General features: G+C 49.0%; 1 protein-coding gene across 5 annotated transcripts in view; it reads left to right on the top strand.

Annotated features, from left to right (window-relative positions):
• Positions 1-15000, top strand: part of sbf1 (SET binding factor 1) — a 47969-nt gene that overhangs the window by 25293 nt on the left and 7676 nt on the right. For all 5 annotated transcript variants that reach the window (XM_085435870.1, XM_085435869.1, XM_085435872.1 and 2 more), the window contains 21 exons: positions 1138-1243; positions 1719-1851; positions 1941-2049; positions 3663-3776; positions 6680-6757; positions 6936-7049; positions 7923-8051; positions 9761-9859; positions 9952-10159; positions 10397-10509; positions 10611-10760; positions 11168-11236; positions 11332-11493; positions 11589-11854; positions 12210-12382; positions 12471-12544; positions 13294-13486; positions 13557-13684; positions 13771-13946; positions 14498-14634; positions 14763-14970. In XM_085435870.1, the coding sequence (XP_085291996.1) occupies positions 1138-1243; positions 1719-1851; positions 1941-2049; positions 3663-3776; positions 6680-6757; positions 6936-7049; positions 7923-8051; positions 9761-9859; positions 9952-10159; positions 10397-10509; positions 10611-10760; positions 11168-11236; positions 11332-11493; positions 11589-11854; positions 12210-12382; positions 12471-12544; positions 13294-13486; positions 13557-13684; positions 13771-13946; positions 14498-14634; positions 14763-14970 (2939 nt within the window). The remainder of the gene's footprint in view (positions 1-1137; positions 1244-1718; positions 1852-1940; positions 2050-3662; positions 3777-6679; positions 6758-6935; positions 7050-7922; positions 8052-9760; positions 9860-9951; positions 10160-10396; positions 10510-10610; positions 10761-11167; positions 11237-11331; positions 11494-11588; positions 11855-12209; positions 12383-12470; positions 12545-13293; positions 13487-13556; positions 13685-13770; positions 13947-14497; positions 14635-14762; positions 14971-15000) is intronic.

The raw sequence follows: 15000 nt of genomic DNA, 5'->3' as shown, positions 1-15000 counted from the left end.
ACCCGTTTCCTTCAGGCAGTCCATGCACACGTCCTGTGACAGAAGGACCAATCAAAAGCTTTGATATAGACTCAATATGTGACCAACACCTGATTATTTCGCATACAGTGATTAGTTTCTTGTCATTTTATTTCCATGTAACCAAAATGACCTGACCATTGACTGGTTGGTTTTTTCCCAGTTGACAGCAGTGGCTCTGAGGAGGGCTGTGATTGGCTCAGCTGTGACACCACAGCATCCAGTTTGGAATGGGTTTCTAAGGCCCTGCTGAAACCAGTGGCCTCCTGCCACAAATACATTCTGTCCTCGGTGCATTAAGAAGCACGTGTGGGCGCATCCTTACTGTCAAACCTCACACGTCTTCAGACCACAGCGATGATCAGATGTTGGATCACAGCATTGAACTACTAACAGCTCATCTGTGGCTGCTGCTGCTATCGCTGCTGCTGTACAGAGCATGAGATAATGCTGCACCTTCCCCCAGCTGGTGCTCCACGGCCGGTCAGCCAAAGGTGGAAGTGGATCTGTAATGAGCCCACGAAGCCTTTGTGCTGCAGTCATCAGTGTGTCTGTCTGTAGTGCTACAGTACTGAGTCATCAGTTTTCACTCTGCTTGTTATTCCAGCAAACACAGACCCATATGTATTGGCCCATCTGCTGTGTACAGCACAGCTTCAGTTCTACAAAGTTTTGTGGTCGGTAACAAAGGAAATAATTGTAAGATGATAATTGGCATCATCAATGATTTCTCTGTTTAAACAGAGTTCAGTTCAATCTTCATGAATTCAGCTGCTTTCCACACGTTAGGCTGCAGTGGAAAAGTCGCGCATGACACCTGCTGTGTTTCTGGGACCTGTTTGATAGGGTGGTGCTGCTGGTGTTTTCAGTAAGGTCGTTGGCTTGGAGTCCCGCCCGGCCCCATTCACATCCCGATCAGCTGGAATGGCTTGTGTTTAATTTGTCACGTAGCTGCTAAGCTTCTGGGATTCTCTGTCTCTGTCTCTGAATCACTCCGCTCTGTGGACATACACAGTTGTGATTAAACCACGCCGCCAAACCCCGACTCTGACCACCACCATTAATCTGCCGTTTTCACACCCGCTTTCAAATCCTTCTTTTCTCTCCTCTTATGTTTAGCGGACTATAACATTAGGTGCTGGCGACCGGCAAGTCATCCAGACTCCGATCAACGAGTCTCTTCCTGTCAGTGGCAGCAGTGTGGCCCAGCTCTTCAGACAGCTCGGTACGAGCACATATGAAAATTACTGCTCTGTTACTTCGTGAGCAATGTCACCTCATGTGAGATGCATGTAAACAATACTGTGCGTGATCTTTGTGATAAAACGTGTCTGCTGCAGGCCGGGGAAGACCCGTGGCTTCATTTTCTGTCAGTGTTAAACACAAACTCTCCATGTTAGACCTTTTTATCCTCTTTGCTCTGCATGAAGAACATGGATATCTCCATATGCATCTCACACATGGCTGTGGCCACGACCTGCTGCTCAGACCTTCTGTTTCTGAGAGCCAGCCAATCAGAGGATAGTTTGCTTACAGTTTTACACTTTTAGTGTTCAAAGAATAAATGCAGGTTGATTCTGCAGTTTAAAAGACATGAGAACCTTCAACCCTATCAAATATGATGAAACTTCAAATCACCAATATTTCTGTGCGTGCATGCAGCAGGTGAGGTGGATGACACGTCCTCTGTCCTCCCTCAGGTATCGCCAATGTTCTCTGTCTGTTCTGCGCCGCCCTGACGGAGCATAAAATCCTGTTCCTGTCCAGCAGCTACCAGAGACTAACGGACGCCTGCCGGGCACTGCTGGCCATCATGTTTCCTCTCAAATACAGGTATGTCCCACTCCTGTTGATGAAGCCACAGTGTAGACACTGCTGAGTGCAGGACGTGTGTAAAGTCTCTTGTTGTTGTGTTTTCTCAGCTTCACTTACATTCCCATCCTACCTGGAAAACTCCTCGAGGTCCTGAGCACCCCCACGCCCTTCATCATTGGTGTCAATTCCTTCTTCCGCTCTGAGACTCAAGAGCTGGTGGGTCCTCACTGTTTGCAGCTTAGTGAATATGAGGCTACACGAGGTAGTTTTCATCAGTGCGACAGCAAAGAGCAGTGTCAGCAATGGTAAGGCTGAACCTGTGTCTTAAAGCTTTGCTGAGGAAAGAACCCAGACAGGAGTGTTGTCGTGTGTCATCGACCTGACGGAGCTTTCCTTTAACAACCACCAGCTGTACAGAGGGAGGCGGGGCTTATCTTGAGCATTGGAATAGTCGAGCATTTTATTTAAAAAATGTACTTGGATATCCTTTAACGTGTTGATGTTTTGTGAGCTTATATATGATTAAAGTGACATCAGCAGTATTTGGAAGTGTGTCGGCAGGGAGCGCTGTCCGGGGACAGGAAGCGCGTGTTCTAAAAAGACGGAGCTGTCTTTGAGGGGACGATGAACGAACGCTTGCTTGGGTTTGGCTAAAGCTGCTGTCCTTGTGATTTGGGCCTTTTAATGATTTCTGTAGGTGAAGTTATTGAACAGTGTTCTTGATAAAGCAAGAAATGTGTGCACACGTGTGACTCCACACAGCGTCTCTTAGTGAGTTCCACCTGAACAGATGCTGTTGATGGCCAGTGCAGGCTTTCACACAAGGCACCCACAGACACTAGTGGGAACTAGTTTAATGCTGAGTGGAGAGGGACCAGAGTAAACGTTCGATGAGTGTAAACGTCTGATCACAGCTGTGGAGCTTCAGCGCTGACACCAGAAAGCTTTTGTTTTTAAGGCGGACGTCACGTGTCAGTGATGACTGCTCGCCACGACACGCGTGTCTAAAGGAGGTTTGTGAGCTGCGTTCGCCACTGTAAACATTTTGTGTACGACAGTTATCAAACAGCTGTGGAAGGGAAATGAACACGAGAGCAGGTTAGCGACACACAGCCATCTGTGCCAACCCGGCGCTGTATCAGTACTGAAACAATCACACATCCCTGCACAGTGCACTCTACACACAGCTGCTGCAGGCTGTGGTAGATGTGTGATATCGTAGTGTTTAGAGGACAAAGGGCGCGTTTCATAGTTTCACACAGTCACACAGGGACAGCTTTCTCTGTGAAATGCACGTCAATAAGAAAAGCTCTGACGCGGCTCGTAGCTGTGAGTCGTGTGAGCTCGTACTGACCCGCGGATCCGTCTTTAAGCTGCTGCCATCCAGCTGTTTGCTACCTGCTAACCTTGGTAGATGCATCGCTTTGTCACGTAGTCGTCTTTGTAAACTCGGCCGAGACACATCAGCGTCCAGGACAGTAGTTGGTGATTCAGTGTCACGATCGAGGAAACCAGGTTGAGGCCTGATGATGGCGTTAGCGGGACTCATCACGTGTGGCTGCGTGCTGCCCCATCACAGCCTTTAGCTACAGGGGGCTGTGTTTTCTACCTTTATTGCTGTAAGAGCAGTGGTTGTGTGTCACTGATATGTGACTGTGCGCTCTGTGGTTTGATCGACTGGGTCATGTAACGAGCAGCTGCTCAGAGGCCACTGTGTTTGTCTTCCACTTGATCTAATCAGCTCCTGTTTCACTTCTTATCAGCACTCCCTGAAGCACAGATGTTAATCGTGTGCGTGTGTGTGTGTGTGTGTGTGTGTGCGTGTGCAGCTGGACGTGATCATTGCCGACCTGGATGGAGGCACAGTTACCATCCCCGAGTGCGTCCACATCTCCCTGCTGCCTGAACCTCTGCTCCAGCAGACCCAGACGGCACTCTCCATGGTAAGAGCTGCAGCTTAAACACACCCAAAGCCACAATGCACACGATTACTGGGAAGTCTCAGTAGCATCACGTGGGTGGTTTCTACCACCAGACTTCCCAGTGCTCTTTATGGGATTAGGTGCCAGTAACATGTTCAGGAAGTGCTTCTCTTTCCTAGTATTGACTTCAGCTGAAAGGAATAAGCGGTTTTGTCCAGTGCTCCAGTCCCTGTGTAAAAAGCCCTGATAGACTCCAAGCAGTCGTCTCTGACTGCAATGTTATTGAAGTAAAAACATGTAAATACAAGCAGGGATGCATTGAAAGCATTTAAGGCGGGACTTTATCATTAATCACGTCTGAAATACTGCACAGCAGTGTGTTCTTGTTGGGCTTGACTGGGGTGGAGATCATTTCCAAGTATGATTTTTTTTTTTTTATACCTGCCAAAAAAGTCAGATACATTTAAGAAGTGCCGAGTGTGTCGTCACCTTAACTGTGGAAATGCAGCCTTAGTGCTGAGTTATCTGATAAATGCACAACCACAGAGGTCGGTTTGTACTGAGGCACAGCGCTGCAGTCCTTTGCTTATTACTACATTTGAATGGTTATGTCACCGATAGGATTTCCCCTTTTTTAAGCCCCGCTGCTTGGATGCAGCGCGCTCACCAACCAAACACTGTTCTTGTGTTCTTATCAAGCTGTTCTTCACCTCCTTCCAGCACTGCAGCACCTGCCCTTTCTGAGAAACACTTTTTATAAATGCCTCCAGCTTCCTTATTATTGATAAAGGCCCAATACATCGATTTTTCTTCCTGCTTCCTTTGTCAGCTCTGTTTGCTTTGTGCAAATCTCATAACAATGGAGATGATACAGCAAAGCTGTTCATGCTCGTAACCATATCAGCTGTGAGTAAATCGGTTTGAGCTACAGGAAGTGATACCCAGTTTATGAGCAGTTTACTGGATATGCAGTCATTTTACAGTCTCAGCCATGAGTAAAGTGTAGTGAGAAATAATATGTAAACACGCGCCGTCTGATACAGTTATACAGCGGTCATATAATACTCACAGCCCTTTGCTTTTCATGCTTTGTCCTTTTCCTGCACATGAAACATGGACAAACTTTGTAACTCGTTGACAGTGAAGCTGAGAGTGAAACAGATGTGCAGATATCACGGAGGCCTGAGCTGCTGCTGCTGTCCCTGTGCAGCACATGTCACATCAACATAACTGGAACCTGATTTGTTCCACAGGATAAACAGAAGCGCATGCTTGAATACGAAGTCAAAGGTAAAAGGACCTCAGTAGTGGTCCTGGTCTGCTGTATTTAAACACAGTTTTGTGTTTGAACATGTTCCATTTCTGGATAAACGATCTTGTGTTTCCCCAGTTAGAGTTTCGTCCTGTCGAAACATTTAGATCAACAGTAGTTTTCTTTTATCGAGTGATGACAAGTCAAACTAAACACTCACATGTCTGCCAGATAAACTCTGTTCTGCCTTTTAGATAATGTCTCTTGGAGTAAACGACTGAGCTTCTGTGTGCACGGAGACAAAGGGTAGAGGGTGTTTATTTGGAGGAGGGTGCTTTGCATTTTCAGCGCAGACATGCAGCCTGGTATTTGAACTTGTCAGGCTCTTCCCACGGACACTCACAGTACGGTTTCTTTTTAGACACTCATCAACAGTAACGTGAGAGAGGAGTGCCGAACGATTTTAATCGTTGTCTGTTTCAGTGCTGAGAGCTTACACTGCAGTAAGGATGCTAATACTGAGATGCACAAGTGCAGCGCTGGTAGGTGTGTTGTGGAGTAACCTGTTAGACCGTGTGCTGCTTTAGAAAACGTCAGCTAAGATGAAGAGCTACAGAACGCTTGTGTGTCCTGAAGAGTGTTTTTAGCCTGCACTGTGCTGCACTGCCATGATCCAAACTCTTAGTTGTGGTTGCATGTTGCAGCTGGATTCATCGTAAATTCCCCTGATTGTGGGACGTACCTCAGACTTGGATAAACAGGAATGCCTCGTACATAAACGAGCAGTTATCTGTATCTGATCCTCAAGTGCTATACAGACAATACAATATAAATAAATGCAGTAAGGGAGTCCTCTTCCTTACAGTCGTGTTGGGTTTAGTTTGGTCTCACTGTCTCAGTCTACATCGATGAGCCACAGATGTTATTGCAGCAGCATCATTCGACAGCTCTGTGCCCTCCAGAGAGACACTGAACTTGGCCCTGCTGACTTAGGCCACATACCAAAGACGTCAGGGCTCAAAGGAATGGATCGATTTAATAGAAAAATAATTTATTTTGAAAGTTTTGTTTTTGTCACTGCGCCGTTCTGTGTGCTTCATGACTCTTAACCCTGAGACTGCTGTGGTGCTAACGCTGCTCTGATAGTTCACTGGGTTATAGGCCTCAGCTGGCAGAGCGATGAAAACAGATCCAACTCTGACACACAAAGTCCAGGCACAGCAGATATCTGCCACACTGACAGCCCTGCGTGTGAAGCTGATCTGGGGCTCGTCTGTTCAGTTGTCCCTCAGTGTGCTGCTGCTCCAGGAACCACGCTGATGCTGGAGACGGTTGGATAGCAACCCTAAACCAGGGCTTAGCTGCTCAGCTGTCCTTACACTTAGCCAGATGAATTTGTTCTGAGCCTAAAAGCTGTAACCAAGGATGATGTGTGTCTGCACACTCTGCCACTGACTTACTCTTCTTCTGAGCTTTCCCAGATGTTGTTCACATCTGACAGGAAACTTTGCACCTGTGTAGTAAATGTGCTTTAACCACGTAGTCTAGTGAATACAAGCTCAGAGCTCCATCACTCTGAAAACGGTGAGTTTGTGCTGTTGTCCGTATCAGCAGGAATCAGCAGCAGAGACTTGTGGTCAGCAGTGATGGACTTTGTTTTCTGTTCCTGCAGGTTTTGGATCCGGAGCTGGAAGTTGCCGATCATGCATTCCCCCCACAGTCCACGCAACCCTCTGCTCTCAAAATCCAGGCAAGGAGTAAACTCATGTAGTGATTCATACGCTGTAATTACACAACACCAGCATTAGTGTTTTTGTCTTATATCGATGGCATAAGAGGTGGTGGAGGTCATAAACTCTGGCAGGTTCAGGCTTCCAGACTCTTTCAGTTCCTCTGTGTGACAGTCGTCTTTACTGTGTGCGTTTCAGGACAAGGAGATCCGAGCGGTCTTTCTGTGGCTGTTCGCTCGGCTCTTCCAGGGCTATCGCTGGTGTTTACATATCATCCGCATTCACCCAGAGCCTGTGATTCGCTTCCATAAGGTACAGGAATGTCCTGGCACAGCACACCGCTGTTAATGTGCATCCAAGGAAACAAAGAACAACAACAACAATCTTTATTTATAGAGCACATTTAAAAGCCAAGGGCATGCCAAAGTGCTTTACATAAAAGAATAAAACAATTAACACTATAACATCAGAGTCATATAAGTGTGGAATTATGTTCACAGGTAAAAACCACTAATAAGAGTAAACTATAGCACATAGCTATAGCAAAGTAAAGCTGTACCATCAAACACAGTGATAGAGAACATAGACAACGCAAGACAAACAGAAAAATTAATAGAATAACTCACTGCAAACAAGGCCAGGATTTAACTGGTAGAAAAAGCAAGTTCAAACAGATATGTTTTAAGCCGTGATTTAAAAGATTGAATAGAGTCAGACGCCCGGATGCCAATCGGGAGATTGTTCCACAGCTCAGGTGCAGCTAGAGCGAACGCTCGATCACCTCTAGACTTCAAACGAGATCTGGGCTGAACCAACAATGACTGTGAGGAAGATCTTGAAGCCCTCGCAGGAGCATATGAGTTTAAGAGTTCCTTAAGATAGCTTGGTCCTGTGTTATTAGTAATTTTAAAAGTAAGCAACAGAATTCTTAATTGAATACGAAATTTCACAGGCAACCAGTGCAGATCAGCAAGGACGGGAGTGATGTGAGCAAACTTCTTAGTTTTAGTTAGAATGCGTGCAGCGGCATTCTGGACTGTCTGTAATCTATGTAGAAGGGTAGAGTGGAGACCAAAATAAAGTGAATTACAATAATCTAGCCTTGACGTTACAAAGGCATGGATGAGCTTTTCCAGGTCATTGTGTGGTCAAAGAGTCTTGATTGCTGCTAACGTTTTTCCACAGGCTGCCTTCCTGGGCCAGAGGGCGCTGTCAGAGGACGACTTCCTCACCAAGGTGTTAGACGGCATGGCGTTCGCCGGCTTTGTGTCGGAGAGAGGTCCCCCCTACAGAGCCACCGACCTGTTTGATGACGTGAGTCTTTCAACACAAACATCTACCCGTTCGCTCCTGTTTGTGCGATCGCAGAGCACAGTAGTTCATGACAGCTACGAGTGGAAAAACGTGTTAAGCTGACATGTCAGCACATGTTTGAGTCTCCTCTGGGAAGAAGCAATCAGCCAGGAGGCCGTGCAGCATGTGGCTCCCAGGACTTACCTGTGTGGAGGCAGCTGATAGGTCGATTTGAAAGGATTCCCCCCCAATAACAATGTTGTTGTTAAACATGTTTACATTACTGACGGTGCTCAGACAAAATTCTGGGACATGGTGGGCCACGAAGGATACGCCGACCCATCCTTCAAATCTGCTTCTTCTTCTTCTGCTTCTTCTTCTTCTGCTTCTTCTTCTTCTTCTGCTTCTTCTTCTTCTTCTGCTTCTTCTTCTTCTTCTGCTTCTTCTTCTTCTTCTGCTTCTTCTTCCAGCTTGTACATGCAGTGCTACCACCTTCTGTTTCAGTCTGTTACTACACTCTTAAATTTCAGGATCTTACAAAGCTTCAAACGACGCATCGGCTATTTTGATAGTCGACGTAATCGTGACTAGTCAACAAGTGTGGCTCAGGCGGTAGAGCAGATCAGCTACTGACTGGAAGGTTGGTGGTTCGATGCTTGGCTTCCCCAGTCTGCCAAGTATCCTCGGGCAAGAAACTAACCCCCCGCTGCCCTCTAATGAGTCCAGCGGAGTGTGAATGCTTAGATTGCACTTAAGTATAGAAGGAAGTGCTTGTATGAGTGGGTGTGAATGTTGTATAGAGGGCTTTGAGCACTCCGGGAGAGTAGAGACGCGCTGTATAAGAATCAGTGCATTTACCATGAACAGCTGTCACACAAACCTTTACTGACGTAACTGAAAACGTTCCAACCTGGTGCACCGATGACACGATTAGGGCTGCTCGATTATGGCAAAAATGATAATCACGATTATTTTCACTGAAATTGAGATCTCGATTATTTGACGATATTTATTTAACCCTTACGACCTACCATAGAACCAAGTCCGCCAGAGCTTATATTATATTTTTACTGATTTTGGAGATACACCAATTTTTATATACTGCAGAAAAAACGAAAAACAATCCTATGATGCAAATTTGCAAAGAAAACAGCAGGTGCATCAAAATAAACTATTTCCAGCAGTGAAGTTTGAGTTCTAAGCATCCCAGCAACTATTCAGAAAAGTCAAACATGACTTATAAAAACACCAGTAAAGGCTTTTAAGGCCTACAAGTAAAAAAACTACATTTTCCGCGAAAATGACGTCACTTCCAGTTTCGGGCAGGAAATGGCGGACATGCGATCGTTCGCGCTGACGTCTGTTTTACTGTGGGAAGTGTTACCAACAGCTGATCGGATCGGCAAAGCGTGTTTCTGGAATATTATGTTTTTGTTCCTGCAAGCGCTTTTTATGCAGTTTTTGCAAAGCTTTATGTGGAAGGAAACCGTGACCGAGGACAAGCTGATGGCATCAGATGTAAGTACAACTCCTCCGGTTTCATATGCAAAACAAATTATTGCGCTAGCTTACACGGTTCAGGTTCTACAGGGATTTAAAAATAGTTACACAACACGGAGCGTAAAATTTGATTAATTGAGCAGCCCTAGACACGATCGTTGGTCACTGAGCACAGTGTGGCTCAGATACGGAAGAAAGCTACTAACATCACTGCTGTCCTCTTTCTACAGCTGGTAGCAAACCAGGTGGAGCGGATACGACAAGAGGAGGCCTGTCCGCACAAAGTCATGAACCATGCCAAGGAGGTTGCAGAGCAGCTCTTCAAAAATGTGCGTTTCATCGATTGAACTTTCTTACGGTTTCTGTTTGTCGCCATTCCTCCGTTCTTCCTTCAACGATCGCCGTCTTTCTGTTTTCTCAGGAGAATCCCTACCCCGCTGTGGCCATGCACAAAATCCAGCGACCGTCAGAAAACAGTCAGAACAACGCACAGAATCGGGCGCCGTTCCCCATGCTGGACGACGTAGCGGTGCAGCTGTTCATCGATCACGCTGCTGCCAAGCTCAAGACCGCACCTCCCGCCGTCAAGCCGGAGCTCAAGAGCATGGTGCCATCTGGGCCGCCGCTGGGTGAGCTGTTCTTAGCATGCACGTGACCCGACTGCAAACTCATATCGGCCGAAGCCTCAGTGTGGTGAAACTGTAACGTGAGGTTAACTGAAGGCGGCCAACACCCGCTCTGAGTTGGCGCTGACCCTGCTTACGTGCATCTTAAACTTCCTGTGTTAACCTCATACAGTCTGACAGTGCGTGCGTAGGAGGCGTAGCTTCTGTGCTGTGGCGAGTCTGACGCCCTTTGCTCCACAGGAGATATCGTGGACAGGAACGGCAACGTGATGGCGAACAGCGCTCGCAGGCTGGAGGTGGTCAGGAACTGCATCACGTACATTTTTGAGAACAAAATGCTGGAGGCCAAGAAGGTAAAGACGCGTGTGTGTCTGTGACGCACTCACAAACTTTGTTCGGTCTGCAGGCTGTTTTTGTGTGTTGATCGTGGTCGTTTGTCACGTCGTCTGTGCAGCTGATGCCAGCGGTGCTGCGGGCGTTGAAGGGTCGGGCAGCTCGCGTGTGTTTGACTCAGGAGCTCAATCAACATGTCCTGCAGAACCGAGCTGTGCTGGATGACCAGCAGTTTGACTACATTGTGCGCATGATGAACTGCACCTTACAGGTGAGCCGGCACACAAGGGGCCTGATAGTGTCGAAGCACACCACGAGGACGTGCCTGTGGGCGTCACAAAACAAGCCGCTGAACGGCATTATGGGAAGTGTTCAGAGTGTGACCCATACTGACATCAGGTGGCAGCTTTGACTTCCTCTAGAATGGATTCAGCCTCGTCAGAGTGACAGTAACAGCTGTGTTACTGTTGTTCACTCGTCAGGTTTCCACAGCTGCAGCTCGCCGACCTGGCTGTTGCCAGAGCAGATGCTCTTAAACACGAGCCGCTTCTTCTGTTGGAGGTGTATACAGGCTGATCACATGTCATAGAAGTCTTTGCAGGTCAAGCGTGAAGCCTCACACACGTCTCTGTGCTTCGTTGTTTTGGAGCTCAGTGCTTTCCTGCTCTTTCTGTTCAGGACTGTTCACACATGGATGAACACGGGATCGCGGCGGCGCTTCTTCCCCTGGTCACAGCCTTCTGCAGAGTGAGTGCAGCCTTCCTAAAATGAGAGTTCGCCCACACTGTACAGCTTGAGGTGTTACTGAGCCTGTGATTGGACGTCTGTGTTCTGTCTGACAGAAACTGGGAGCAGGCGTCACCCAGTTTGCCTACAGCTGTGTGCAGGAGCACATGGTGTGGACCAACATGCAGTTCTGGGAGGCCATGTTCTACAGCGACGTGCAGAACCACATCCGACACCTGTACCTGGAGACGGAGGACGGAGGGCAGCACAACAACTCGGTGAGCAGAGCGCCCGCATGTCCCATGCTCCGCACACGTGATTAAAAGTTCACCGTCTAACTGACGGAGCTTTGTCCATCCCGATGTGTTCTCAGGAACAGCACGTCGCCTCGGGCAACAGAAGGGAAATCGGCGCCCTGGAGCTGGCGTCAGAGCAGAGCCGGCTGTGGCCGACGCTCAGCAAAGAAATGCAGATGGAGCGCGTGCAGAAGGAGGAGAGCACGGTATTCAGCCAGGCCATCCACTACGCCAACAGGATGAGCTACCTGCTGCTCCCGCTGGACACCAGCAAGAACCGGCTGCTGCGGAGCTCCGGCCTCGGAGACGTGGAGAGCGTCAGCAACAGCTACGTCACAAACAGGTAGGAGCGCCCGTCTGCCCACAGAGGGCGCGCCCACAGTACAAACAAGTCTTTAGAAACATGTTTTTATCTTCACACAATCCAGCTAAGCATGTCTTAGTGTCATCAAACACTGTCACACTCAAAGCAGCTGATTGGCTGAGACATAAAATGTCTGTTTTTGTCACATTCACTTTGTGTTTAGTAAGACAGGCTTTTATTGTGAAATCCCAACTTCTGTCTTTAAAACAGAGACCGTTCCTTTTATCCTGTGACCAGCACGCGCATCGCCCATGAGTGTGGAGTTATTGTTTACATCGAGTTGTTCGATCAGCTGGGGCTTCGTCCGTGCTCAGAGCGTGTGTTTGTGTTGCAGCATTGCAGGCAGCATGGCGGAAAGCTACGACACGGAGAGCGGCTTCGAAGACGCAGAGAGCTCAGACGTGGCCAACTCTGTGGTGCGCTTCATTAACCGCTTTGTCGATAAAGTGTGCAACGAGAGCGGCGTGACCAACGAGCACCTCAAAGCTCTCCACGCCATGATACCAGGTATGGACGAATCGCCGCGTCTGCCTCGTGTCAGCCACACGCATGAAGCACTCGAGCCTCACGCTGTCTCTGCACTCTCACTCTGCAGATATCGTTCAAATGCACATCGAGACGTTGGAAGCAGTCCACAGGGAGAGTAAGAGACTGCCTCCCATCCAAAAGGTAACCAATTCATGTTTTTACATCCCACTGGACAAAGGCCATGCAGAACCCCAACCAGCCCCGCCCACTCCCCTCTTCACCAATCCCTTCAGCTCAGGCTCAAAGCGCCACGGCAGGTACGTCTGTCAGCTGCAGACAGAAGCGTGTGACTCGCAGCACGCCGGAGCCGTGCATGTGGGGTGTGCAGTCTGCTATCTGAGGCCGGAGCGGCTCTCCCAGGGCCTTCAGAGCTGCGTGCCTTCCATCTGAAGGGTGCTGTTCATGATGGGCGGCTGTATGTGAGCTTGATCCAGGAAGGGCGCCCTCCATCTCTGCCCTGCTCTCGCAGCATGCAGGGTCAGGCGAATAACAGCTGAACTTGTGGCTCAGGGTGTTATTGCGACACGCTACCAAAGCTGTAATTGATTTCCGCTCTTTAGAAACCTCCCAGGCCTCGCCGGAGGACAGGAAGTGATGTAAGGGTCTAGAGGAAAAAGCCAGCTTCTTATTTGCTCTTGTTCATCTTCAGCAGTCGGCCCACTGAGACCATCGCTGCACATTGTGACATGTTTCTCTGTGTGTCTGTGGGCTCATGCACTGGTGCAGGTTGCCCTCAGCACGGGTGTGAAAGCATGCAACGGTTGCAGTGGTTCTTTAACAAAGTGTGTTCCTGTGACTAAGATAAGCGCATGTAGTTTTAGATGTCTGTCGGCCATGTTTGGCTGTGATGTCGTAGCACGGGGTCATCTCTGTCGCTCTCTGTCTTTCAGCCCAAGCTGCTGAGGCCGACTCTGTTGCCTGGCGAGGAGCTGGTGATGGAAGGCATGCGTGTTCACCTAATCCCCGATGGGCGCGAGGAGGCCACGGGGCTAATGGGAGGTCCGCCTCTACTGCCAGCGGAGGGCGCCATCTTCCTTACCACGTACCGGCTCATCTTCAAGGGCACGCCCACCGATCCACTGGGTAAGAGGATTTTTGGCTGCAGCTCTGTCGATTGTCCCGTTCTGTCGCTGACCGCGGTGTCCTCCTGCAGTTGGAGAGCAGGCAGTCACTCGCTCCTTCCCCGTCGCCTCCCTGACAAAGGAGAAGAGGATATCGGTCTCGTTAACGATGGACCAGTTTGTCCAGGAGGGGCTCCAGCTGCGGTCCTGCACCTTCCAGGTACCTTCCTCAGAATCACGCCGATCAGCTCTCAGCCAAACTAGAAGCTGGCGCTCTGACCTCGTGTTGTCTCTGTCTCTGCGTAGCTTATGAAGATTGCCTTTGATGAGGAGGTGGCGTCCGATCTGGCGGAAGTTTTCAGGAAGCATTTGCACAAACTGCGTTACCCTCAGCATGTGCAGGGCACCTTCGCCTTCACTGTGGGTCAGAGTGGCAAAATGGTGGTGGAGCACAAGACGAAGGACAAGAACCAGTCGCTCAAGTAAGTGTGGAGGGACTGAAGCTGACGCTGTGAATAGAAGAAGAGTGCCATCGGTCATGTTAGATCACTGACCCGTCACTGTGGGTGGGCCAGCAGGTGACACAGCTGTAACATCAGGAGCGTCAGTGCTGAGACGTTCAGGTTTACCTCGAGCTCCTGAATGTTCATGCAGGACCTCGGATACAGTTGATGCGTTCCATTTTCACCAGGAACGCCCCCTCAGCCCCGCCCACCCTGACATCACAGACACACACACACACACACAGACACAGACACGCACAGACACACAGACACACACACAGACACGCACACAGACAGACACGCACACAGACACAGACACACAGTAAAGAGACTATGAGGAGTGCAGGAAAAAGGCTTTTGAATAATTAGTCGGTGGACCACAGCGGCTTCCTCTCTGCACTGTGTGCTACAAACCCTCCATTCACTGTCTCTGTGACACAACATGACGCACAAGTGCGAGTCGATTCATCAGGAGGCCCACGCCGAGGCCTGTGGCTTATTTCAACGTCGTGTTCCTTTGTTTGTTTCAGGACTCTTTCCAAGAACCTGGTGAAGAGTGCCAAGAGAACCATTGGCCGCCAATATGTGACCAGGAAGAAGTACTCTCCTCCCACCTGGGAGAACAGGAGCAGCTTCCAGTCAGAGCTGGATGAAGATGAAATCTCAGGTAGTTTACACCACCGCACTTTCACCACGTCAGCCTTTATTTTGGCAGACTTCCCCGAACGTTAACTTCTTCAGACGTGAATGGTTGTTCAGTGCAGACTCTGTGAGCGCCGCTGTTTATCTCCACAGTGTCAGAGGAAGTGGACCAGAGCTCCCTGACCCTGTCCTCCACCATCCGCTCGTCAGACAGACAGACCATGAGCAACGTTGTAGAGCGAGCCTGTTGTCGTGACTACCAGCGTCTGGGTCTGGGGACGCTTAGCAACAGCCTGACGCGGTCTAAGAACGAGCCCTTCAGGATTTCCACCGCTAACCGCATGTACACCGTGTGCAGGAGGTAGGGCGCAGTGGATCGTACAGCAGGAGA

Source organism: Copadichromis virginalis, linkage group LG17, assembly GCF_057382275.1.
Source record: "Copadichromis virginalis isolate Kocher_CV1m ecotype Utaka linkage group LG17, C_Virginalis_male_GT1.1, whole genome shotgun sequence".
NCBI lineage: Eukaryota > Metazoa > Chordata > Actinopteri > Cichliformes > Cichlidae > Copadichromis > Copadichromis virginalis.
The sequence above is the reverse complement of the archived record's forward strand: the minus strand, read 5'-3'. Positions and strand labels throughout refer to the sequence as shown.